The following is a 27,328-nucleotide window of genomic DNA, read 5'->3' as shown; positions in this document are numbered from 1 at the left end:
TGATTTTTTTGGTGGAGGCGATCTGAGGTTAAGAAAGTAAATTCACGGCTTATTAATTTTGTATGTATTAATTATGTATATACATGTGTGTCTAGGGGCATCTGGTCTTAATATAGTTCTATTCAAGAGTTTCAAGAAAAAGATGAGAAAATAAAATTTTTACTGTGTGTATCCCTGTTGAGAATAATTTCATTGGCTGCCAAAGGCATTTCGGAACTGATAAGAATACCACCGTGCATGCGGAAATTACAGAAAATGGTGGGTTTTGGTGAATGTAGACATCCGTACGTACGGCGACAGGCAGCATCTTTGACAAACTACGGATGGGTTGAGCGAATCCCCAACCGACCTGTCCGAAATCTTTTCTTCTAGTAGAGCCAAGGTTGACTTACTCGTGGAGAACCGGCCGGGCCACTGTGTCGCCTCGGGTATGAGCTTTGTAAAAAAGCGTGTAGAGGTAGGGCAGCAATGTATAGCGGATAGTCAGGTAGTGCTTGGAGGATTTCACCAACACTGAATCCGCTCCAAAGACGGCAGGATCCTGAGGCTGAAAATAAATTATTATTATTATTATTATTATTATTATTATTATTATTATTGTTAATTTCTTTTTATATTTATATTTATATTATTTTATTATTTTAATTATTTTTATTATTTTATTAATGTTTATTGATATTATTTATATTATTTTATTAATTTATATTATTTTTATAATATTCTGCTGTTATTATTAGTAATTATTTTATTCTATTTTGTCATTCTTTATAATATTATCATGTCTTCTATATTATTATGTTATTCTGATTGTTATTAATAATTATTTTATTCTATTTTGTTATCCTTTATAATAGTAATTTAGTATTTTATTTACTATTATAATATTTTGGTGGTGATTATTATATTTTGGTGGTGGTGGTTGTTGTGGTGGTGGTGGTTATTATTATTGTTGTTGTTGTTGTTATCATTATCATTATTATCATTATTATTATCATTATCATTATTGCCATTGCACAGAGCATTCAGGATACAAGTGAGCGGCGCAGCCGAAAATCAGGAAGGTGGGTCAGATAACAGCAAACGCTGGCTCCACCACCAACGGGGACCAAGTTTGATGTCGGGCTATGATTTCGGAAAATGAAATTACATCGAACGCGTTCTCCGCTGCCTATAATCAACCCCTCCAAAGCTAAACCTTTCGGAGCGAGGATTTCCCAAAGTGTAATGTTCTACCATTTCAAACCGATCGACTATTTCATGATCCGTGGCAGAAAGAGAATTATCAGAGTTAAATTTAATTATCCGAATGGCAATGCGACGGTGGACCACAGAAGTTTTCGTAGCAGGATGTACCACTTACTATACATTTTTCGGTATTGTGATTCCTGGAAAATGGGTAAAACGCTCCCACTTGCATCCATCGTCTGCAAAGTTCTTCTGTGACATCTTCAAAGAAACCACAAATATCTGCTCCAATCTTAAAACAAAAACAGAACGTGTGGTTTGCACAGCGCATTGCACCTTAAATTACAAAAAAAACCTCCAAGGACTGAGTTGCAGAGATTTTTTTTTTCCAATTCATTCCTAATTGCTAACCAGGGAATAGAAACACATTTTTACATAGAATCATCCAAATGTCTCATCTGTACCTAAATTTTCCCTCTGTTTGAACTACAGAATTTCTGAAGTTTCTAAGATTTTTTTTTTATTATTATTATTATTTTTTTTCCCCAGCAGGAGTAGCCAGGTAAATACAGATTTTTTTTGGTAACATTAGAGTTCTGCAATTAATTTTACAACCCACTGTCTGCACACACAGAATAATTCAAATACAGGTAGTGCAGAAAATTAAAGTGCCTACAAGCTAAAATTAATTATTCCCCGGGGGGGGGGGGGGGTTGGGGGGGGAAGTTTAAACCAGATTCCTAAAGGGATTTATAGGGGGATTAAAATTTATTATAGAGGATTTATTCATTCTATTATATGCTTAATATATTCTATGATTATTATATTATATGCTTAATATATTATAGGGGATTAATTCATTATATGCTTAATAAATTATAGTTTAATTTGTATTCATTTATAATATGCTTTATTCATATATTTATTTATTATTTCTATATATTCTACATATAGATAACATCTCTATATTATTTTTATATATATTTCTATATATTATTCCTATAATTTCTAAATATTTCTATATTTGCATTATATATTTATAATATTTATATTTCTATGTAATTTTTTTTTAAAAAAAAAATTCGGGTGGGCTTATCCATATTGGGCATCACAGATACCCGTTTGTTTTGAAAAGTCCCATAAATGACTGTTTTCATACATAAGGGATTCCAAAGAGGCCAAATTCCAGCATTCCGGGTATTGCCCATTTTATGTGGCCCCACGTTGCCGCGTTATCTCCCAGCCAGTGTCCAGCGTACTTTCCCGATCCTGCAAAAGTAGATCTTGAAAGAAGGAAGCTTCGTTTTCCAGGAAACAAATTTTCAATGGCTCTGTAAGTAAAAAAAAAAAAAAAAAAAAAAATTTTTTTTAAAAAAGTTTGGCATTAGGCAAAAAATAAAAAAGAAAAAGCTGTGGAGGTGAGTTCCTTTGTAATAAGGAAAGTTTCTATTAATTTTCATTTATTTATTCACAATTATAAATAAGCTAAGGATACAGACCCCCTTAAGTTTAACCAGGTGTCTATTAACTAAATTATATATATAAAATTTTTTTGTTTCACATTAAAGAATCTTTCTGCAAGTTTTTGCCTGCCAATCTTCGTCAAATTCCAACTCCAAATAATAAAGCTCAGATCTCCTTTCAGCTTCCTCTACTCGTAGCGGCATCACTGAAACCCAACATGAATCGAATTTCGAGTCCAGATTCAATTCGAATTTAAGAAAAAATGCAATTTTTGCCTGCCTAGCTTCAGCCTATTGTGGGAAGACTGATCATTTCGTATTGATTGCCGGGGACTGAAATTGCTCATATTTTTTCCAAATAGAGGTCACACGCTCTACTCTGCCCATTCTCATCAAGTCAGGTGCCTCACCGTTGTGTCGAGAGGGTCATGGAGTATCCGTAAAGGTTGTGAACGTCGTATTGTCGCCCCCACTTCTGCACTGCATCCATACAGAGCGTCTTGGAATACAACAGTCTGTCAACGATATCTGCAGGAAAACCATTCAGAAGTATTTTTAAATGGATTTAAGCAAACTCTTTTTTGAAAAATCAAATCTGATCAATTTAATTAATTCCTTCGCGCACGTTCATGATATTTGGGGCCTTTTCTCAGTTCGGCATTTGCGTTAACCTTACCCCAAAGCAGCGAGTTCTCGCCCGTGTCATGCAACATTACCGTGGGTTTCCACATTTATTCATCTTTGCTTTAACGAAGAATATTCCTGCCTTCGAAATTCCCGTTTCTCACAGCAGTCGATGCAGAAACAGCAAAATAAGTTTTTCAACTTAATAAACTTAAATCCAGTTTCAAGATGGATTTCTCCCACAAGGAAGGACTCAGCCAAAAACTACACCCCAAAATTTCCGCATCATTTCATCTGACCGCGTACCAGCAATGCTCAAATTTCTGCCTCAATAAAGAATTTAAATTACACTTTGGCGCTGCCCACAGCTCTAAAACTGTCGGCGTTACAAGAAAATTAATTAAATCGTTACAGCCAATTAAAGCAATGGCAACATTCCGCGATCATTTGGAAAGCAGCAAAATAAGACGTCCTGTTCTGATGTGCTAAATAAACCACATCTTTGACCTGGTCGTGGGCATATTTGTGCTTTCAGGCAATAATAATGCTTGCTAAACCCTCCATAAAACCTGTAGTAAAAAATCCTCTTTTAGCTGATGGGACGACAGTAATTCCTAATTTTCTAATTTTTTTTCCTCCCCAGCTAAAAAACGATGGACTTACGGGGCGTGAAAGGAGGATAGTTTAAGTCGTTCTGCTCACAGCCGTTACTTGAGCCTTGAACAAAGCTGGCTACTTCATTCATATCCTGAAAAATCACAAATTCAAATTTTTCAAATTTCAAATTTCCAATAAAGTTCATTCATAACAGCAATTCTTGGGCTTTCAGCCAAATATACCATTACAAACCCGCTTGCAGCAACTATGACTTGAGGACACAAGAAATATTTAAAGAATAATATTCATAAGCTGCTGAACTCCTCATCCAGCAACCAGGACATTGATTTACAAAATAATCAAAGGGAAAAAAAAAAAAATCTTTCTGAATGTCAAAAAGATTATTTTAAGTGGCGATGGTGACACGCCACCCAAACTGGAGAAATTATGTACTATCATTCTTCCCAAATCCTGTGTTATAAACAAAGGTTATTTGTTGTAGCCTGAGAAAAAATGACTTTACCGACTTAAAACCCAAAATCCTACAAAGTGTTTTCGCCTTTTCTCTGCATGGAAAATAATTTCTCCCAAAAGACACCATTTATTAAAAATAAAAATCCCACAGAGATTTCGGGTTATTCTCAGCAAATCTTCCTTTGTATCAATGCAAACTAAAACCTGACTTGCCATTAGCCTATTTTTGCAAAAAAAATATGAAAATTTCAGGAATTACTTACAATCCAGATCCCGTCATAGGGCACTTGGTTATAAAATATTTTGCATTCCTCCACCCACCAGCTGGTGCAGTCTGGGTTGGTGAAGTCTGGGAAGACAGTTCTTCCTGGCCACACCTACGATTAAAAAAAGGGAAATAATTAAATTAAAAACTCTTGATGACCTTACAGAAAAATTAAAATCCTCAGATTTCCTTCAGATTTGTGTGAATCGCTCTCTTGGAGAAGCATTTGAGTATAAAACCTCAGGATTATTAGTTTTGCGGGACAGCATTGATGTAGCGATTGGTAGAAGGTTTTTGAGCTGTAAATTGCAAGAGTGAATTATCCTTATTAATTAACATTAATTATCATTATTAAAATATTATTAATTACAACAAATTATCAATTTTAATTAATATTAATTCTATTATTCTTAAATTCACATGCAGAAATAAGGCAGAAAGTGGCTTTTTTTAACTTCTGAGTTCTAAACTCCAAAGTCATTTTTAAAGTAAAAATTATTTTGAAGTGATGCAAATTTTACAATAAACAGCTGTATTTGTGAACTAATTGTAAAGAAATTTTCAAAGCAGTAAAAAGCAGGAATTGCTCTCTGATAATTATTGAAAATAAACAGATATTGGCTGCCCATGTTTCCCAAACCTTCAAAATTGCTCATTTTTCCTTTTGAAAAAATGGAAATGTAAAAAAAAAAAAAAAAGAAAAAGATAAAAACCCAGGAAATATTCTGAAATAATATTTATTACCTCTCCAACTAACGGTGTTACTCCATCCGACTCGTTAACCCAAATTTTCTTGCTTTGTCCCCTCTCATAGGCTTGGTAGGGAGAACCATCAGCCAGAGCCTCTGTGCTAATAGCGGGATCCTAAAAAAGTGGAAAAACACACCAAAAAAAACCCACCCCACCCCCCCCGGTTCTCTCCATCAGTTATTGGTTCTCAACAACAATTACACAGAACCCAGCAATGACATGGAAAAATGAGTAACAACAACGTCATCACCACCACAGTACTCATACTCATACTCATACTAATAGGTATATATAATATATTAAATATATTTTATATATATAACTGTTCTCTCCGTATCAGTTCTCTACAATGATTACATAGAGCCCAGTAGCTACGCAAAAAGAAGTCTCACATAACAACCTATGTATTAACTATATGTAACATACATATGAATAATCACAGAATCATAGAAGAGTCATTAAGGTTGGAAAAGACCTCTAAGATCATCAAGTCCAACCATTGACCCTACACCACCGTATCTACTAAACCACGTCCTGAAGTGTCACGTCTACACGTTTTTTGAACAGCTCCAGGGATGGGGACTCCATCACCTCTCCGGGCAGCCTGGTCCAATGCCTGACCACTCTTTCGATGAAGAGATTTCTCCTCATCTCCACTCTAAACCGCCCCTGACGCAACTTGAGACCGTTTCCTCTCGTCCTATCATTTGTTACTTGGGAGGAGACCAACACCCACCTCACCACAACCTCCTTTGAGGTAGTCGTAGAGGGCAACAAGGTGTCCCCTCAGCCTCCTCTTCTCAAGACTAAAATATTGATGTTATTTAAAATGGAAAAATAAATAGCTAAGTGCTCACCAGTATAATAATGTATTTTTGCCCGTGGTCATGCATAAAAGTTTGAAAACTGGGGAGGTCCTTGAATTTCACTTTGTCGTAAGTAAAATCTTTCCTTGCTTCCATGTAGTCGATATCCGTGTACTGAACATCCTGGAAGAAAATGGGATGTTAGACGTGATGCTGCAGGGTCCCAACCACAGCGCGTCTTCTCAACGTGCTGCATTTTAATTAAAAATTCCCAGAAAAGCAGCTGATGCAATCCACCGTTCAGCTGGATGTGGGCACCTAAAGTGTTTTTTTTAAACTGCTACCCGTCGTTAAATTGGGGTGGGGGGGGAATTAGCTTCCGATGCTCTTTAATTTCGCAGGGCTCCTGAGAGCGTAAAGTGAATTTGCGCACTGGGTTTGACATCATCGGCTCACAGCTTAAGCCAAAGAAACGTGCGTAACAGGGAAATAAAAATATTGAGTTGGAAACTTGAAACCGAAAAATTGTTTCCACAAAAAAGTGAGCGAATGAGATCTAAAATCATTCAGCATTTGATATAGAAAACTGTGTGGTCAATAAAAATGGCTGTAGTTGAAAAGAAGAACAAAAAAAAAAATAAAAATCACATTTTTACTCACATACGGGAGGCCGATTGCTCTGTTTCTGTCCACAACAGCCTTCACCTCATCGAGAGACCCATAATCGTAGCGGCTGAGTTGAAATCCCAGAGTCCAATAGGAGGGCAATGCCGGCAATCCTACCAACTGGAAATTAAACCCGAAAATGAGAAGCGTCATCGACCTCCTCTCTTTGGGTCCGATTCCCTAAATTCTCCGACTCTCTCTCAAACCATTCAACTCGAGTACGATAACGTGCGTTTCAGGCGATCGCCCGCAGCTGCTTTATTTTTCTAATGTCTTTTTTTCCCAAAAAAACCCCCAAAACCCTAACAGGTGTAAATGATGTAATGAATGATGTATCCACTGCTACCAATAAAGATTGATATGATATGATATGATATATGATATGATATTATATATGATATACGATATATGATATGATATGATATCGTATGATGAGAAAAGAAAAGAAAAGAAAAGAAAAGAAAAGAAAAGAAAAGAAAAGAAAAGAAAAGAAAAGAAAAGAAAAGAAAAGAAAAGAAAAGAAAAGAAAAGAAAAGAAAAGAAAAGAAAAGAAAGAAAAGAAAATTAAAGAACATAAAAGAAAAGAAAATGTAAAGAAAAGAAAAGAAAATGAAAGAAAAGAAAAGAAAGAAAGAAAAGAAAAGAAAAGAAAAGAAAAGAAAAGAAAAGAAAATAAAAGAAAATAAAAGAAAAGAAAAGAAAAGAAAAGAAAAGAAAAGAAAAGAAAAGAAAAGAAAAGAAAAGAAAGAAAAGAAAAGAGAAAAGACAAGACAAGACAAGACAAGACAAGACAAGACAAGACAAGACAAGACAAGACAAGACAAGACAAGAAAAGAAAAGAAAAGAAAAGAAAAGAAAAGAAAAGAAAAGAAAAGAAAAGAAAAGAAAAGAAAAGAGAAAAGAAAAAAGAGAAAATGAAAGGAAAATGAAAGGAAAGGAAAGGAAAGGAAAGGAAGGGAAAGGAGGGAAGGGAAGGGAAGGGAAGGGAAGGGAAGGGAAGGGAAGGGAAAGGGAAGGGAAGGGAAGGGAAGGGAAGGGAAGGGAAGGGAAGGGAAGGAAGGGAAGGGAAGGGAAGGGAAGGGAAGGGAAGGGAAGGGAAGGGAAGGGAAGGGAAGGGAAGGGAGAGAAGAAGAAGAGAGGAGGAAAAAGGGAAGGGAAGGGAAGGAAAGGAAAGGAAAGGAAAGGAAAGGAAAGGAAAGGAAAGGAAAGGAAAGGAAAGGAAAGGAAAGGAAAGGAAAGGAAAGGAAAGGAAAGGAAAGGAAAGGAAAGGAAAGGAAAGGAAAGGAAAGGAAAGGAAAGGAAAGGAAAGGAAAGGAAAGGAAAGGAAAGGAAAGGAAAGGAAAGGAAAGGAAAGGAAAAAGTTTTAGTCTAAATTTAAAGATTTAAGTTACTAAAGAACTAACTTTAATGCTGTTTAGAATCTCACATATCCTTTCCTTAAGAAGTTGTTGAAACACGGATTTGGCCCCCAAAACTACACATCGTAATTAGTTGCCATGGTGACCTCAACAGAGGTATAGATACTTTGCTACCAGCAAATCATGTTTTCATAAAACCGTCACGGGTTAGGGGCAAACCTTGAGTTATAGTTTTGGATTAATAAAATAGTGAAGAGACGTGGAAATAGAAGGGGAGAAAAGAAAACTTAAAAAACCAAAAAAAAACCCCCAAAAAAACGCAAAAAACAATGTTCAATGCATAATTTCTCAGTTTAAGCCACAGGATGATGGTGGTTGGAGATCATCTACTCAAAGATCAGCCTTGGACAAAGAAGAATGACCAAGAGCTGTTTGCCCAGGGCTGTCTTCGGTCATGCTTTGAGCATCTCCAAGGATGGAGGATCCACCACCTCTGGGTTGGGGTTCATCAACGTACCTTCAGGTACTCCTGCACGACTTGCTCAGGGGTATCTCCCAAGAAGACGTAAAAATCAAGAATTCCACCGATTGTTCTGTAAGTGGCAGCTGGCGCTGGCTGCAGGGCGAATTCTGCGAGCAAAAAAAATACACAGAATTGATTTGGGATATTACCTAAATCTCAAATAACTGTGATGGCAAAACAAAAGAGATACAAATTGTTTGGGAGAAAAATATCGACCAAAAATATTCAAGGAAACCCAAACCCAGTATTGGAGCTTGCAACAATTCTCAGCTCTTTTTAAAATTTTTTAATTTTTTTTTTAAATATCCATATTTACATTCCTTTACAGTCCAGAAAGAAAAGAGAAATCCAATGGCACAACTTCTTCTCCTGAAATTTTCGGTCTCGAGTCGCTTGACTATGTGTTAAGCGCCCAACTACGTACATAATTATCTAAAGGAAATTCAGGGCATATATTTCCGAGTGCCGCTCAGTCTAAATTCAGACTCAGATTCCACTATCTTGGACTGAAATGTCCCTGAACATCAATAAAAATGCGCACGAGGCGTATGACACGGGTCTGGCAATGCAACCTTAGCGCCGCTTGTATGGGAAACACGAGTAAACGCTTGAAAAAATGGCTGCAGCCACAGATTATAAGCCAACTTTCTTCAAGATTTGTCTTTTTTTTTTTTCAAAATCTACATCAGCTCAGCAGGTTCACAGTGCAGTAGCCCTGCAGATCATTTAAAATATATATATATATAGTGCAATACTTATGGAGAAGGCATTCTTACCCATGGCATTCCAGATGATTTAAATAACGTATTTACATTTTTTGCAGTACTTATGGAGAAGACATCCTTACCCATGGCGTTGCTATTCATCAAGAAAACACCAAAAGAGGCTCCAGTGGTGTCTTCCAAACACAAGAAGAAAGTCTGAACACCATACAAGTTATCCGTGTTCTTAAAGGAAAAGAGAAAAGCTCATTTAAAAAAAAAATAAAAATACAGTGACAATACACGCCCTGCGGTATCTCAACAATATATCACACGTGAGGTTAAACTTCTCAAAAGGAAAAAAGACGGCAAAAATAAAATTACCAACACTAACCTCGGGGGGTTTTGGTTTGGTTTTTTTTTATTTCTCTCTTTTACGGGAATGTCTTTAAGTTGCTAGAATCTGTTGAAAGCACAAATTTGGGGAAACCAACCTTCAGTGGAGCCGTTTGGATGAGAACCTCCACATACTTATTATTTAAAAGATGAAGATGATAAATTTTATCTCTAGTAGGGATGGAAAGAAAATCAAGGAGACCTTTTCTACACTAAGTTTTGTTGATAGCGAGGAAAATTCCACTTTCCAGTTCAAAAATCAAAATACATCTATCGGCCCACAGACAATGTCTCCAAACTTTGAAAGATTTTTTTTTTCTTTTTTTTCTTCTAAAACGTTAATTAACTGCAAACATCGAGCTGCTCCCTGAATCCCGTGCACATCACTCCTATTTCAGCAAAAGATTTCAGGACTTACTCCGAATTCCACATAAGGATCGGTGCTGCATTAAACAATCTCTGTTTAACACTCATTTAATTATTATCTCAAATCATGAAAAACAATTTTAAACTGAGTTTGAGATGCTAGACTTATAAATAAGCTGGTTTAGAGACTCAAATCGAGTGTAAAAATATTCTTATTATGCCTTCTCCTAGGTTCTACATTACTTTTCTTGCTCCCTAGCATTGATTAGACACCAGAAATTTAATTTTTTTTTTTTTTTTTTGCAATATTACCCTGTCAAGTGCTCGTACACTCTACCAAATATTTCCTTTTTCTCATCAAAAATCTATGAATAAGCACAGCAATAAGGTTTGGCTGTCTATTTTCCCCAAAAGCAGGCCCCCCCCCCCCCCCAAAAAACCAAGTCATCTGTGGGAATCACAGAAATGAATGTCAGAAAAAGCAAGAAGCGAAAAATGAGTATAAACACCAACGACTGATTTTTAAATCCCAAATTTTGCAAGTTGATGCAGTGATAGAGCGATAGGGCGTCAAAAACTCGTGGATTCGGGATAAAACATCTCATTGCAGGTGGAAGAATATGTGGGGTTTTTGGGGTTTTTTTGAAAACCAGATGCCCTAGAAATTACGTTGGGGAAAAAAAAGGGCAGAAACTGTAGAAACAAAATAATTGCAGACGTATTTTGCTTTTGTTTTGTAAGATATGATGCCGCAGATGGAAAAACTTTGTATCTACCAAATTTTGCACACAGCGCTGCACAGGCAGGAAAAGAAAGTTAAAAAAACCCCAAAGCCTGTCAGATATTAATGTTCATCAGCTGAGTTGCAGCAAAACCCAACCAATTCAACCCAAAATATTTAGCGATTCCAGCGGGAATCACGCGTTTCGCGACACTTGGCAAGCCTTTCAGGAAAAAAAAAATAAAAATTAAAACTAATCGGATAACATTAACACGCCGACTACGACCGGATTCTTGAATTTACCTGAAAAGAAGGAAAACGTAAGAAAAATAAGTCCTTACTCCGGAAGGGGCCACGTCCCTGCTGAACATGGGCCAGGTTTTCCAGTTGACGTCGTGTCGGTATTGCTTGTGCACGTGCTCACCCACCCCGTAGATGTTGCTGCTGGGGAGTTTGATGGAGAGCTGTAAGAACTGCTCGGCGTACACCAGCGGGCCGATGGTGGTATCGAACCTGGCGAAATAACAGGAAAAACGTCAGCTAAAAATTTCATTTGATCACGTGAATGTCAGTCATTCGGCCCAAACGTTGCATATTGTAGTAAAAATACAGGGTGGTTTTTAATGATAATTTATTAATTGTGGAAGGGTTTTTCTTAAAAACATAAAATCCAACTTTTTTTTTTCCCCAAAATTAAATGAAAGCCTGAGGAAAATTTAAGCAATCTTCTAGAGCACTGATCCAAACAGGTCCCAATTTTTTTTTTTCTTTTTTTCCCCCAAATTAAATAAAAACCTAAGGAAAATTTAAGCAATCTTCTAGAGAGCTGTTTCGAACCCATTGAATTAAATTATTCTCCTCTCCGTGTGCCGAATAAATCAATCTTTCACACATTTCCGCTTTTTCAGTGGGTCTCAGCTTTGCTTTCTTTAGGTTTGGGGTTTTTGGGGGTTTTGGGGTTTTTTTTTTAGAAAAACAAAGAGATTAAAATCCTTCAGCACAAAAGTGAATATTTTACTGAAAATTTTCTAAGACCATCTTAGCGCCGGTTGGTGCCAAATAGTCTCCTGTCGCACACCCGAAGCACAACCTGATTTGGAGGGCTGAGAACATTGGGAAGAGCATCATAAATACGACAGGAAAGATCACAGAATCATGGAATCTTTAAGGTTGGAAAAGATCTCTAAGGTCATCAAGTCCAACCATCAACCCAACACCACCATGTCCCCAAGTGCCACGTCTACATGGTTTTTGAACAGCTCCAGGGATGGGGACTCCGGGCAGCCTGGTCCAATGCCTGACCACTCTTTCGGTGAAGAAATTTCTCCTCATCTCCAACCTAAACCTCCCCTGGTGTAGTTTGACACCATTTCCTCTTGTCCTATCACTAGTTACTTGGGAGAAGAGACCAACCCGACCTCCCCACAACCTCCTTTGAGGCAGTTGTAGAGAGCGATCAGGTCGCCCCTCAGCCTCCTCTTCTCCAGGCTAAACAACCCCAGGTCCCTCAGCCGCTCATAAACTTGTTCTCCAGACCCTTCCCCACATCCTTGGCCTTCTCTGGACACACTCCAGCACCTCAATGTCTTTCTGGTAGTGAGGGACCCAAAACTGAACACAGCACTCAAGGCTGAGTACAGGGGGATGGTCACTGCCCTGGTCTTGCTGGCCACACCATTGCTGATACAAGCCAGGATGTTGTTGGCTTTCTTGGCCACCTGGACATGCTGCTGGCTCATGGTCAGCCACTGTCGACCAATACCTCCAGGTCCTTTTCCATCAGGCAACTTTGCAGCCACTCTTCCCCAAACCTGTAGCGTTGCCTGGGGTTGGTGTGACCCAAGTGCAGGACCCATCACTGAGCCTTGTTAAACCTCATCCAGTTGGCCTTGGCCCATCGATCCAGCCTGTCCAGATCCCTCTGCAGAGCCTTCCTACCCTCCAGAAGATCAACTGGTGATACTGGGAAGGACTTCTCATCATAATTGATGGATGGCACAATTCATCAATTCTCCCCAGAGCAGAAGAGGGCACAGAGCCAACATGGCAAAACCTAAGCCCCATGAGATAGACCTCCCCATGTCCCAAATTTTATCTGGAAAGAGTGTTTCCATCCCGTTTATCCATCAAAAGAAGATGGCAAAGCCCATGAGATAGACCTCCCCATGTCCCAAATTTTATCTGGAGTCTTTCCGTCCCACTTATCCATCAAAAGAAGAGAAGCAGAAGTTCACGTGTCCAAGAGGTCACCTAAAGCAACAGGGACCTTCAGAGAAAACAGCTGGCATCATGATTTTATGGATATAAAGCCCCAAATTTTACTCACAAAACTTTTTCGTTGCTTGCTCTGGCCACCTTGATGCCAAAGGGATTTTGCTGGACATAAACTTTATATTTTAAATCGGAGGCTGCTGGACCGCTGAAAGATGTCACGTGCTCATGGGGAACTTCAAATCTTTGCGTTTTAGGATCGGTGATCTGCATGTGTTTAAAGAACGAAATGGGTACTTTAGAAATTAACACCTAATTAATTTCAGCCTCTTAATTTGAGGAGATACGAGGGGGTTTCCCATTATTGCTTGATCTGAGGGTATTTTTCCCATGGGAAAGAGGCAGGAGGCTGAATTCTGTGCAATTTGTTTGCCCAGCGCTTCTTCAGCATCTCTACGTGTTCCACCTTGGCTGGGTGGAACCAAACCCAGCCTGACTCCCAGATTTTTTGGCAGGAGAACATGTGTCACCCTCCAGCCCCAAGAAAACTTAAGAAAGAAAAAGAGGGGAAAAAAAAAAAGAAAAGAAGGAAAAAGGAAAAAAGAAAAAAGGAAAAAAGTAAAGAGAAAGAAGGAAAAGAAAAAAGAAAAAGGAAAGAAAAAGAAAAAAGAAAAAGGAAAGAAAAAGGAAAAAGGAAAAAAGGGAAAAGGAAAAAGGGAAAAGGAAACAGAAAAAGAAAGAAAAAAGAAACAACAAAATAAGAATAAAAATAAAATAAATCAAAATTTAAATATTAAAAATTAAAAGTTAAACATTAAAATTTAAAAATCAATAATAAATAATAAATAATAAATAAAAATTAAAAATTAAAAAATAATAAATAAGCCTCAGAAGTCCTGTCCAGCCCCCAAATCCATGGATTTTGGCATATTGACTTCTGCACTGGCCGCTGAATTTTCCATAAAATGCAAAGCTCTTTGGAAGTGCTAACGCTTTCTGCCAAAACGATGGCGAGACAGACCATAAATCGGCGTATTTGGCCCAAAATCATTTCCCAATGAAGAAGGGGGGGTGGGAATGGAATGAAGATTAAAATTTGATCTTTTTAAGGGTATTTTGCAATTTTTCATGCACAGATCTCGCCGAAATCTTGTGGATAATGAGGTGAAAAACTGACCTTGAAGCGAAAGCGATTTGGGGTCTGGTGCTCCGCCGTGAGCAGGACGGTGTCGATGTCATTCCCGAAAAGCGAAGGTGAGGAGAGGCGAGTCAGGGTAGCTTGAAAGCCTGGTGGGGGGAAGTGAAATGACATGAATAAAAAATAAAAATAAAGCAAAATAAAGTAAAGTAAAATAAAATAAAATTAAAATTAAAAATTAAATTCATAAAAATAAAAATAAAGTAAAATACATAAAAAATAAATGAAATGAAATTAATAAAAATATAAATAAAGCAAAATAAAATAAAATAAAGCAAAATAAAATAAAATAAAAATTAAGTGAAATGAAATGAAATTAAATTAATAAAAAATAAAAATAAAGTAAAATAAAAAAGAAAAATTAAATAAAAAATTAAAATAAAATCAATAAACATTAAGTGAAGTGAAATGAAATGAAATGAAATGAATAAAAAAAATTAAGTTAAATGAAATGAAACTAAATTAATAAAAATAAAATAAAATAAAATAAAAATAAAATAATAAAATAAAAATAAAATAAAATAAAAATTTAAAAAGTAAAAATAAAGCAATAAAATGAAATTTAAAACTTAAAATTTAAAATCTATGAAATGAAATGAAATCCATTTTATTGACATGAAAATCTGGGTGCTCCTCGCCCTGGAGCCTTGGTGCCAGCTTACCCTGCTGAGTTGTTTGCACGTCCCCCACCAGCCTGTACCCGTGCTCTGATGAGAAGAAGCACCAGGGAACCGCGGGGTCACCCTGGGGGCTCCAGCAGCACCCGCGGAGGGCACAGAGGTTCTGGTTCGGAAGAAGAGATTTTAATAGAAATAAATTTCAAATCCAATCTAATCGAATCGAATCGAATCAAATCGACTAGAATAGAAATAACATATAACATAACAGGGTTTCTATATATGTATGTATACATGTATTATGCTATGCTATACTACACTATAATGTATACATACATTATGCTATGCTATGCTATACTATAATGTATACATACATTATATTATACTATGCTATAATATATTATACTATAATGTATAGATACATTATTTTATGCTGTGCTATACTATATTATACTATAATGTATACATGCATTATATTATATTATGCTATGCTATGCTATATTATACTATAATGTATATGTACATTATATTATGCTATGCTATATTATACTATAATATATACATACATTACATTATGCTGTGCTCTACTATATTATACTATAATGTGTGCTATACTATGCTATATTATCTTATAATGTATACATGCATCATATTATGCTATGCTATATTATGCTATAATGTATACATACATTATGCTATGCTATACTATATTATACTATAATATATACACACATTATGCTATGCTATGCTATGCTATATTATCCTATAATATATACATACATTATGCTAGGCTAGGCTATATTATCCTATAATGCACACATACCTTACATGATGCTGTGCTATGCTGTAATGTATGTACGCATATATATATAGGGAAACCTTGAGCCTGTCCATATTTCCGAGCCCGCACCTTTCGTGCCCGGCGCCAAGGAAGGGCCCAGGCTCCACCCCAAAATTTATCGGCGCAATTGGAAAAGTTTTGGGCCAAGAAAGATAAACGCTCGCCCCCCCCCCCCCTGCCCCGCGGCCATAAAATCCACCTGGCGGCAACCGGATGACCAAATCCAGGATTAATTCCAGATAAGGCAGCGGGTTTTATGACATTATAAGCGGTAACCCCTGAACTCTGCCCCCCCCGGGGGTGAGGTCAAGGACCTGACAGCGTCGTAATTTTACGCAAATGCGCAGAAATCAACTGATTTATCAGGAAAATCACCGTGAGGAATCATTTTGCAGGGTGGTTTCTTTCCCCTTCGACTTTGCTCTCGTTTGGCAGCGAGTCGTTAACGACTCCCAGCTCTCCTCCGTCCTCCGCGTGGTTAATAAATCTGTATTTTTGGTAATTCCAGTTCTACTTGCTCATTTTCTGGCTTTTTTAAGGTATTTGCTTTCTCTCAGCTAAATGAGCTTACGTAGAGTTTAAACTAATTGTAATTTTCCCAGTGAGACATTGGCTGAAATCCAATTAATTGTAAATAAGGCAGCAACAAGTCGTCTTTTCCATATTATTTCAGTATTATTATTCGTTATTATTATTAAATTCAGTATTATTATCGTTAATTTTTGTTGTTACTATTACTATTACTAGTAGTAGTGTTGCTGCTGCAGCTACTACTACTACTATTATTATTATTATTGAAATAAATTCAATAATTCTGCAAAATCAACAATTATTATTATTGTTGTTGTTATTATTATTATTATTATTATTGAAACACATTCAATAATTCTGCAAAATCAACTCTTCCCAAAGGAAATAGAATTTTCAGCTTGTTCACTTCGCGGGCCTGCTCCATTCCACACCATATCTTAATTTAAAAAAAAAAATCTCAAAAAATTAAAAAATTAAATCTTAGGGGTGATGCAAAATGTCGGACTTTCATTCGTTGATTAATTCATTAATCGATTTGCGACGCCACTGCAATACGCAATGGTCATGTTGCTCCTCCGCTGCTATTCTCAAATTCGGCGATATTTAATACTAATATTAAGTTATAACGTAAATTAGAAGTTTAATAGTCGACGTCAGTCCCTTGGTACAGCACGAGCTGGCTCCAAGGTATTAATTAATTAATTAATTAAGTGCCGTCTCCCATGCAAAAGAGGACGCTGCCATCAGTTTGACCTTTAATGACAGTTTTAACGGCCAAATTATATTAAATGTTATTTTATTACATTCTAATAGCGGGTTTTTTTTTCTGGAAAATGGAAATAATTCACCTCATTTTCTGAATTCTGAATTTCCGTGACGGAAATTCAAGAGATTCCATTTCCTTTGGAGACCATCACAATATCTATTACAGCCTAAAAAAAAAAACCCGGTTCATTGCAAGGAGCTAATTTTTGGTTTAATATGTCGTTAGAAACATTAATATCCAACGTCACCCCCCCCCCAAAAAAAAAAAAAAAAGAAAAAGAAAAAAAAGACCGCTTCAGCAAAGCAGAAAGATTTCCAAATTCCGAAAAATATTCAAGGCAGTTTGCCAGTTGAAAAAAAAAAAAGGTTAAAAAAACCCTGCTCTGGTATTAAAAAGGTAATTTTTTGTTATTAAATCGGAGTTATTTATCCCAATAGGCGTTAAGCTACAAAAATCTAATTTTTCTTTTTTTTTCTTATTTTTCTCATTTTTTTCAGACCTTGGTGGCAACTTGGTCCGGGATGCAGTCAATCCGCTCGGCTATCATCAAACTTGGGCAGCTTGGGGAAAATTCTGTGAGGAATAGAAATAAAGGGGTTAATCTCTAGTATTAGTATTAGTACTAGAATTAGTATTAGCATCAGCATTAGCAGTAATAGTATTTTTAACGATTTCCCCTGTCGTATTAGTATTAGTGTTAGTGTCAGTGTTAGTGTTAGCGTTAGCGTTAGCATTAGCACTAGCACTAGTACTAGCATTAGCATTAGCATTAGTATTGGTATGAGTATGAGTATTAGTATTAGTATTAGTCCGGGATGCCATCAACATGCTCAACTATCGTCAAGCTCAAGCAGTTTGGGGAAAATTCTGTGAGGAATAGAAATAAAGGGGTTAATCTCTACTATTAGTACTAGTACTAGTACTAGTACTAGTATTAGACTTGGTATTAGCATTAGCATTAGTAGCAATAGTAATTTTCCCCGGTTTCCCCCATCATAGTAGTATTAGTATTAGTGCTAGTACCAGTATTAGAATTAGTATTGGTATTAGTATTAGTATTATTTTAAATGATTTTGCCCTGTCGTTTCTTGGCATCTCAAGCATCGCTTCCAACAAACCTCAACTACTCGTTTGTTTTACAAAAAATCCTCCAGATTGAGATGGAAAAACTTCATTTTTCCAGGTTTTAATTTCTGATGTACCAAAAGAGTAGAAATATTACAGGGGTTTACAGTTATCGGGTTTTCTCTGGACGACAGGGCTTTGGCTCCCTCCAGGTTTTTTATTGTTTTTTTTTTTTTTTTAGATAACGCTTTAAATTAAAAAAATATTGAAATTCTCCTCTTTTGACAATTAGAAAATGAAGGAGAAGGAAATCGAGGCTCGAAGGGGGATAAAATTTGCCTTTAATTATGCGTCAGCCCGTTTATTTCCGCGGTTCAATATCCTCCCCGTTATCGGCACGTGACTCCGCTTCGCCTTTGGTTAATGATAAAACCGGAGTAACGTCACGAGCTGGAATATTTTCTGCAAAGAGCAGAAGAAAAATGGGGTTTGGGGTGGGGTTTTTTTGGGGGAGAAAATGGTGATTTTTCACATTCTTGAAGATCCTGATTGCAACAGGCATGAAAAATAATCCCCATCAGATCCTAGGGCCACTGTCCAATTTCTGCAGATTATAACAGAATTGTTTTAAATTTTACTTATATTGATTATGTTTATGTAAAATTTTATATTTCTCTATAAATTAATTCTAAATTATATATGTGGGTTTATATAAATTATTATATATTTATACATACTATGTAAATATATTTTAATATATTGCAATTTTATACATATATCGTTTAATTTTATCAAAAAGATCCAAAATTTGTTATATTTTTAATAGAATACGTAGATATATTTTTAATATTGTCATTTTTTATATATATATGTAATTCGATTTTATCAAACAGATCCAAAATTTAGTATATATTTTAATATACCACGTAGATATATTTTTTTATATTGCAATTTTATACATATATCTAATTTAATTTTGTCAAACAGAGCCAAAATTTCCGGCTTTTTTCCTGATTCAGCAGCAGAAATCAGCACTCACGGCTGCTTTTGGTTACGGTTTCTCTCGTCGCTAAAATCCCGATGAGGACACAGGCCACGGCCACCACCAAACAGAAGAGGACGATGAAGATAATTTCCAATTTGCTGAATTTTTTCCTTTCCATCTACGGCCAGAAGGACAGCATTGTGTAAGGAAATTTAAAAAAAAAAATTAAAACATTTTGGAAAACTCTAGAAATTATTTCAACCTTAAATCATACCCCCCGACACACGCATTACCAAATGCAATAATCCTCATAATCGGACTAATTTGGGTAACATGGCTGATGTCATGATTCATCACTGAGACATTTCTTTTCCTCCCTGCAAACTCCTTTTAAATATGCACAAACCAGAATTTTCATCCAACTCGAATGACGGAGAAATTTTTTTTTTTTTCTATTTTACTAAAACTCCAGAACTAAAACTGAACCAATCTGCAGGTTTTGGTTTTGCAAGTTGGATTTTATTTTTTTCAACCAAACAAAAACTCCTGTTGTATAAATTTGTATAATTGTATAATTTGCCCTAAAACAAAATATTAACAGGGTAGGAGAGTTAGTTATAAAAGAGAATAAAAAGGTGTGCATCAAAAGAACAGCTTAAGCCTGTTGCACCTCTTGTGCCTAAGCAGCCCCCAAAAAACTACATTGAAAAAAAATTTCATTTTTACATTGAAAAAAAGCCATTTTTATGTTGAAAAAAAATTCATTTTTACTCTGAAAAAAAATTCATTCTAACCATTAACCAATCCTGTGGCTCTGCCTCTCTGCAATTCTTTCACATTGAATATTTACTGGGAGCCCTACAAACTGACATTCTTTTGGAGGAAAAACCTGAAATTAATCATGACAATAACGATCATTATAATTAACGATTAATACCACAAAATAACAAATGTTAAAACTGCGCCCATCCCAACCAACTACAACATGCAATTTTCTGTTCTTTTAGTATTTCGATGCAAAAAAAAAAAGGATCTTGGATTTATAAATGTATATTCAACCGCCAGGCAAACAGGCAGCGGCCGGGTAGAAATTTCTAAGAATTCAGGGATCTGGAAAAATTAAATTACGTACCTTACGGCCCTTTTTATTCCTTCCTTTTTCGTCTGTTGTGCGCGGCTGTAAATCCACGTTTTATTCCTTCCTGTTATCAGCCGGGTGCACCGTTTGCTAACGAAGTCCGCCAAGGGCAGCTGCACGCCTCCGGTACAGCTGAGCCTTTTTTTTTTTTTAAAGATTTACAGCTTCGTTTTGCTGATTCCGCAGAGTACTCCGTTGTGAGAAACAGACTTCCCCAAATCCATCTTTCTGCTTTCCGCAATACGTAGGAATGAAAAGGTCAGGGGCTGTGAAAATGAGTAAAAATAGAAAAATATTAATTTTTATTCTATATCAAGGCTATAAAACCAAAGGTGGTTTGTGGTTTTTTTGGTGTCCCAATTAGATTTGCAGGAATTTCAAGCCAATTATATCCTGAAAATCAGGCAGTCGAAGACAAGGGAATTCTGGCAAATCCATGAAAGTAAGAAAATTGATTTCCAAGTCAGCAAAAAGTTCCCGGGACCTCACTGGATCAAACTCCACCCTCAAAACTAAATCAGTCACTGGGACCAACATGTCCACCCCTAAAATCTGCTTCTTTCGCGGTAAAATGATGAAATACCTACTTCTGGCGGGGGGGGGGGGGGGGGGGGGAGGAAAAACAAAAATAAATTTAGAAATGTAAAATCAGATTTAAAAAGTCAATTCAGATCGAAAAGATTTGTTCACAAACTCCACCAAAAACCAGAAGAAAAAAAATAAAATAAAAGAGAAATTATTCCTGCCCCTCCGCCCTTACAGTTCACCTGGCGGGCAGGTGCTTTCGGCGTTATTTTCCCATTTTTCCGTTAAAAGTGGAGAACGTGCAGAAAATCCTGATGCGGAGGTTGGAAAATGGGGAGGGGGGACTCCTTGTGCAAAGAGTTGCGCTGACCTGCGAGGAGAAGCTACTCCACGTCCTCTCTTGCTTAATTACTAAAATTACTGAATTACTAAAGCAATTACTAAAGTACAGAGGAAAAATTCAGGCAATTCCTTTTTTTATTTTATTTTTTTTTTCATTTTTACTTTGTTTTATTTATTTGCCATGCAGAAGCCCACTTGGCAGAACTCCAATACATGGACCTGGCAGCAATCATCCTGAAGAAGGTTTATCCCACAGCGAGCCCTGTCTCAGAAATCAGGAAGTTTCATTATTTGAGAAATTTTGATTCTTTTGGCTAGCCAGGTCTTGAAATAATTTCAACTGAACAATTGCATTCCTGTGGAAAAACAATAAATCTGTTTAAAATTCTGATTCAAAGTACCTATAGGAGCTCTAAGACATTGTAGATGTGGCATAAACTCGGTCTGCGGATACCTGGCCAGACCTTCATCCCTCTGCATATTTAAAAATGGGCCAAAATAGCCAATTTTGGGGGGCCAGGTGTGAAACACCGCGACGACCACGTTCCTGGGTTGAAGGAGAAAAAAAAAAAAAAATCGCGCGGCTCCGATAGCGGTCGCTGCCAGAGACCTTGCCGTCAGAAGAGGAAGAGATGTCTCTCAAGGTTTCACGAGGACCTGGCATGAACGAAACGTGAGAGAAAATAAATAAATAAATTTTAAAAAAATAAAAAAATTATCGCTTTTATGGCTAGTGAAAGTGTAAACAGAAACCGAGGCGGAGTCAGGTGTTGTAGGAACAATTTTCATGAATGGTTCAACCCACGGTCATGAATGTAGAGCAGTTGCTTATGTCTGCAGATTAATAATCGCTTTTTTTTTTTTTTCAAGGTAGACAATATGTCACCGAAAAAACTGGATCTTACCTATTGCCAAAAAATGTATTATGTCCCCTTTCAGCTACCAAAAATAAAATAAAATAAAATAAATTTGCTTGGGAGAAAAAAAAAACCAACATATTTTCTCTGTGACTGCTCACATCTTGGACAGATCAAAATATCCTTGATGCGACATGGCCAAAATCTATGGTCTGATTTGTTGGTTGGTTTGTTTTTTGGGGGTTTTTTGGGGGGTTGGGGGGGGTTGGGGTTTTTTGGGGGGTTTTGGGAGGTTTCTTGGAGTTTTTTTATCATAACAAAATTGCATTAGGAACACTTGAAAACGTGAAAAGCGTCCTACAAGAAAATGATCCGAATCATCTGGAGCTGATAATGGAGATGTTGGCTGTAGAACACACTTTTCTGCTGATAAATGGAGCGGGGGGGCAGCATGGGGAATCACCGTGATTGAGTTGGAGACCCGTCCCCAGCTGCAGGTTCTACGGTCTCGTGGGGATGACGGAGAAGTGGTGGGATGGTTCCCGTGACAGGAGCGTTCCAATGGAGGGACGCGAGCTCCTTAGGAAGGACTGGAAGAGTTACCCGTTATGGGGTGCGTGGAGCTTTTCCATGGAGATGGATGAGGAGCCAACCGAGAGCTCCTGCATTAGGATGAAGGCCAGGACAGGTGACCGTCATGCTGTAGCGGGTGTCTGCTACAGACCAGGAGGAACAAGCGGCTGAGGCCCTCTACAGACAGAGAGGAGCAGTCTCACGTTCACAGGTCCTGGTCCTCATGGGGGACTTCGGTCACCCTGACATCAAGTGTCCAGAGAAGGGCAATGAAGCTGGTGAAGGGTCTGGAGAACAAGTCTGATGAGGAGCAGCTGAGGGAACTGGGGATCTTGAGCCTGGAGAAGAGGAGGCTGAGGGGAGACCTTATCGCTCTCTACAACTACCTGGAAGAGGGTTGTAGTGAAGTGGGGGTGGGTCTCTTCTCCGGAGTAACGACCAACAGGACGAGAGGAAACGGTCTCAAGTTGCATCAGGGGAGGTTTAGATTGGAGACGAGGAGAAATCTCTTCACCGAAAGAGTGGTCAGGCATCGGACCAGGCTGCCCAGGGAAGTGGAATCCCTGGAGGCATTCAAAAAACTTGTACAAGTGGCACTTCGCCTGCTCTGCCCCACAGCCTCTGCTCCTCCCTGGGACCCATGTCTTCCAGCTCTTCCCCATAGACTCCGCTGCTCCAAGGGTATCTCGGGTTCCTGGCCTCTAACCCATGGTCTTCACAGCTCCCCAGGATCCAGATGTCTCGGGGTATGTCAGCTCTGCCTCATAGACCCACCACCACTCCCAGGTGTCACCACGATATGGGTCTCATGGTGAGAACTGGGCCCCCAGTTTAAAGCGAGCAACCAGGGCAAGGGAGCAGGATGAGGGACACGGGAAGGGTTTGTGGGTACGGGCTTCAGCTTCATGATTTTGGGGGTTAGAGGATGGGGTAAGGATGAGGGGTAGGAGCCTTGGTAGGGCTTTGGGCCAGCGGTTGGTGTAAGAGCGTGTGGAAGGTATCAGCATCTGCTGCATTAATGTTACCTCATCAAGGACCTTTTTGGTCTACCAAAGGGATAATAAGTAAAAAGGGAAGCAATAACCAAAGCCACCCAGGGACGCAGACTTGATGGCCCGGTGATAACAGCCTCGATGACAGAGAGCAAAGGTCTCCAGTGATTAGCAGGTGGTCAAAGGGAAATTTTCCAGGCAGAGCATTGGAGAAAGCCAACCTGAACCTTGCACCTGGTGAGGAGGAACCAAGAGGAGCGTAAGGATTTGGGGTATTTGAGGGGTGCCTGTGGGACTCTGCAAAACTTAGAAATTGGGAATTTAACAGGCTTTAATTTGTGGCCACTGCCTCCTGTCCTGGACACCACTGAGAAGAGCCTGGCTCCGTCTTCTTCATCCCTTCCCACCAGGTGTTTATGCACCTTGATGAGATTCCCCCCCCCCCGAGTCTTCTCCAGGCTGAACAGTCCCAGCTCTCTCAGCCTTTCCTCACAGGACAAGTGCTCTGGTCCCTTCACCATCTTCACGGCCCTTTGTTAGCCTCTCCAGTATGCCCATGTCTCTTGTACTGGGCAGCCCAGAACTGGACACAAGACTCCAGGTGTGCCCTCACCAGTGCCGAGCAGAGGAGAAGCATCACCTCCCTCGACCTTCTGGCAAGGCTTTGCCTAACGCAGCCCAGGACACCATTGGTCTTCTTTGCCCCAAGGATGCATGGCTGGCTCACGTTCAACTTGGTGTCCACCACAACCCCAAGGTCCTTCTCAGTGAAGCTGCTTTCCAGCTGGGCAGTCCCCAGACCTCACTGGGGTACCTGGGGTTGTTCCTCCCCAAGAGCGGGACTTCTCACTTCCCCTCATTGAACTTCATGAGGGTCCCGTCAGCCCATTTCTCCAGCCTATTGAGGTCCCTCTGGATGGCAGCATGACCCTCCAGCGTATCGGCAGACATTGATCCCAACCCTCTGGGTCCCAGAATTTGGCCAATAAAGTCACCACCCCCTTCTCTCCCCTCACCCACCAAGCCAGTCACCTCGTTGTCTGGCTTGTTGGTTAAGAACGATTTGCCCGTCATCAATCCATGCCAACCACTCCCCACCACCTTCTCGTCATTCAAGGCCAAGTGCCGGGTCCTGCACTTGGGTCACACCAACCCCAGGCAATGCTACAGGTTTGAGGAAGAGTGGCTGGAAAGCTGCTCGGTGGAAAAGAACCTGGGGGTGTTGGTCGACAGTGGCTGACCATGAGCCAGCAGCTTGCCCAGGTGGCTGAGAAGGCCAACAGCATCCTGGCTTGTATCAGCAATGGTGTGGCCAGCAAGACCAGGGCAGTGACCATCCCCCTGTACTCAGCCTTGAGTGCTGTGTTCAGTTTTGGGTCCCTCACTACCAGAAAGACATTGAGGTGCTGGAGTGTGTCCAGAGAAGGGCAACGAAGGTGGGGAAGGGTCTGGAGAACAAGTTTATGAGCGGCTGAGGGACCTGGGGTTGTTTAGCCTGGAGAAGAGGAGGCTGAGGGGAAGACCTGATCGCTCTCTACAACTACCTGGAAGGAGGTTGTAGCCAGGTGGGTGTCGGTCTCTTTTCCAAAGTAACAATCAACAGGACAAGAGGAAACGGCCCCAAGTTGCTCCAGGGGAGGTTTAGATTGGAGATTAGGAAAAAATTCTTCACTGAAAGGGTTGTCAGGCATTGGAACAGGCTGCCCAGGGAGGTGGTGGAGCCACCATCCCTGGAGGGATTTCAAAGACATGTAGATGTGGTGCTTGGGGACATGGTTCAGTGGTTGGACTTGATGATCTTAAAGGTCTTTTCCAACCTAAACTATTCCATGATGCTATGTCTTTGGAAATCCTTTCCAGGGGGATTTTCTCCATCACCTTCCCGGGGTGGAGGTCAGACTGACATCCTGTAGCTCCCTGGATCCTCCTTCTTGCCCTGCTTGAGGACAGGAGCGACATTTGCTCTCTCCCATCTTCAGGAACCTCCCCCAGTTGCCATGACCTTTCGATGACAGACACTAGCGTCCTTCACCCTGGGTCCCTCACCTCCTGGGGATGGAGCCAGCCAGACGCTGATGTCCCTCACATTCCAAAAGATGGAGAGAAGGAGGAGAAGAGTGAGGAGGGACAGAACTCAAAGGGCAGCCATGGATCCCTGCCCTTAGGGTCCTCCATGTAGGCCCCCTCCCCATATGGACCCTAGACATGCTTCCCCATAAGGTCCTACAAGTCCTCAACATAACTCCACCCTATGGGGACACCCCCATTCACCTGACCCTAGACAACCCAGGCCCATAGCGACCCACACACACCCTATAGGAAATCTCCCATGTCCCTACGGGGTCCCCCTCGCCATAGGGCCATGCCTGGGAGGGGGTTCCCCGGTGTCTCGCAGCCCCCACCGATGCCAGAAGAAGCCAGGAGACATCAGGATACAACACATTCTGTATTTGAATTACATTTTTTTCCCCCAGATATACAGGAAAAAAGGGGGAAGGGGACATAAATTGGGTACAGGAAAGAAAAAAAAAAAAAAAAGAAGATTATAACAAAAAAATATATTTCCCCCCCACCCTTTTTCCCACCCGCTTTTGACATCCCCCCAATTTGGGATCTGGGGCTGGCTGGGACGCCAAGGCTCCACCTGTACTGGGAAGAAAGTGTTAACAGACCCCAAAACCACCACTTCTTCAACCCAAAACCAGCCCTGGGACCCTCGAGCCCCCCATATGATGCCACCCAGAACCATTCCTCCCAATTTCTGGCTAGGACTCGGATCCTCCACCTAGGGAGGACGGAGGAAGGGTCGTGTGTGTCGTGTGTCCCCCCCCATCCCAGGACTCCAGGACCTGGGGCTGGGTTTTGAGGCGGAAACCCTCAATTTGAGGGCAATCAACCAACTCTGGGAAAACTGGATTTAACGCCAGGTCTGGGGTAGCTCCAGAGCTGGGGAAGTCCCTCATCCTCCCAGTATACCAGTAAACCTCCCCATCCTCCTGGTATACCAGTTAAAAACTGCCATCCTCCCAGTATACCAGTGAATAGCCACCATCCTCCCAGTATACTAAGGAAAAGTCCCCTTCTTCCCAGTATACCAGTTAAAACCACCTGTTCCTCCAGTCTACCAGTTAAAAAACCGTGTTTCTGGTATACTGGTGAAAAAAAATGCTGTCCTCCCAGTGTACCAGTAAAAGCCCCACATCCTCCCCCAGTAATAGAGTTTTGTCCTCCCAGTATACCAGTGAAAACTGTCTTCCTTTCAATATACCAGTTAAAACTCTCCCATACTCCCAGTATACCAGTAATAAAGCTCAGTCCTCCCAATATACCAGTGAAAAAACCTCTGTTCTCCCAGCACACCAGTGAAAAGGGACCTTCCTCCCAGCATAAGTTAAAAAAACCCCAAACATTCTCCCAGTATACCAACAAAAAAGCAGTCTTCCTCCCAGTATACCAGTTAAGAGCCTGTCCTCCCAGTATACCAGTTAAAAAAAAAAAAAAAAAAAATCCCAGTATACAACTCACTAACCACTATCCTTGCAGTATACCAGTTAAAAACCCACCTTCCTCCCAGTATACCAGTAAAAACCACCATCCTCCCAGTATACTAGTTAAAAACCCGCCTTTCTCCCAGCGTTCCAGTTTACTCCTATCCTCCCAGTACTTCAAAAGGGCCTTCCTCCCAGTTTAGCAGCTAAAAAGCCTTCCTTCCTCCCAGTATACCAGTTTCCCCCCCATCCTCCCAGCCCCCCAGTCTCTCCCATCCTCCCAGTGAGCAAGCTGGGGAGGGGG

At 39.6% G+C, this 27,328-nt stretch overlaps 1 protein-coding gene across 1 annotated transcript in view; it reads right to left on the bottom strand.

Annotated features, from left to right (window-relative positions):
- LOC104634327 (sucrase-isomaltase, intestinal-like) overlaps positions 1–20,513 on the bottom strand; it is a 50,848-nt gene extending 30,335 nt beyond the window's left edge. Inside the window, exons 1-18 of the mRNA XM_075741411.1 lie at positions 20,242–20,513; positions 19,164–19,287; positions 17,559–17,632; positions 14,967–15,087; positions 14,284–14,393; positions 13,222–13,373; positions 11,237–11,408; positions 9,559–9,658; positions 8,706–8,818; positions 6,825–6,950; positions 6,216–6,347; positions 5,353–5,472; positions 4,607–4,720; positions 3,936–4,020; positions 3,059–3,176; positions 2,345–2,516; positions 1,361–1,477; positions 393–547 (exon numbers count right to left, since the gene is read on the bottom strand). Coding sequence (XP_075597526.1) covers positions 393–547; positions 1,361–1,477; positions 2,345–2,516; positions 3,059–3,176; positions 3,936–4,020; positions 4,607–4,720; positions 5,353–5,472; positions 6,216–6,347; positions 6,825–6,950; positions 8,706–8,818; positions 9,559–9,658; positions 11,237–11,408; positions 13,222–13,373; positions 14,284–14,393; positions 14,967–15,087; positions 17,559–17,632; positions 19,164–19,287 — 2,105 coding nt within the window. The 5' untranslated portion in view covers positions 20,242–20,513. The remainder of the gene's footprint in view (positions 1–392; positions 548–1,360; positions 1,478–2,344; positions 2,517–3,058; positions 3,177–3,935; positions 4,021–4,606; positions 4,721–5,352; positions 5,473–6,215; positions 6,348–6,824; positions 6,951–8,705; positions 8,819–9,558; positions 9,659–11,236; positions 11,409–13,221; positions 13,374–14,283; positions 14,394–14,966; positions 15,088–17,558; positions 17,633–19,163; positions 19,288–20,241) is intronic.
- Positions 20,514–27,328: the final 6,815 nt, after the last annotated feature.

This window comes from Balearica regulorum, unplaced genomic scaffold, assembly GCF_011004875.1.
Source record: "Balearica regulorum gibbericeps isolate bBalReg1 unplaced genomic scaffold, bBalReg1.pri S36, whole genome shotgun sequence".
In the NCBI taxonomy this organism is placed as follows: domain Eukaryota; kingdom Metazoa; phylum Chordata; class Aves; order Gruiformes; family Gruidae; genus Balearica; species Balearica regulorum.
The sequence above is the reverse complement of the archived record's forward strand: the minus strand, read 5'-3'. Positions and strand labels throughout refer to the sequence as shown.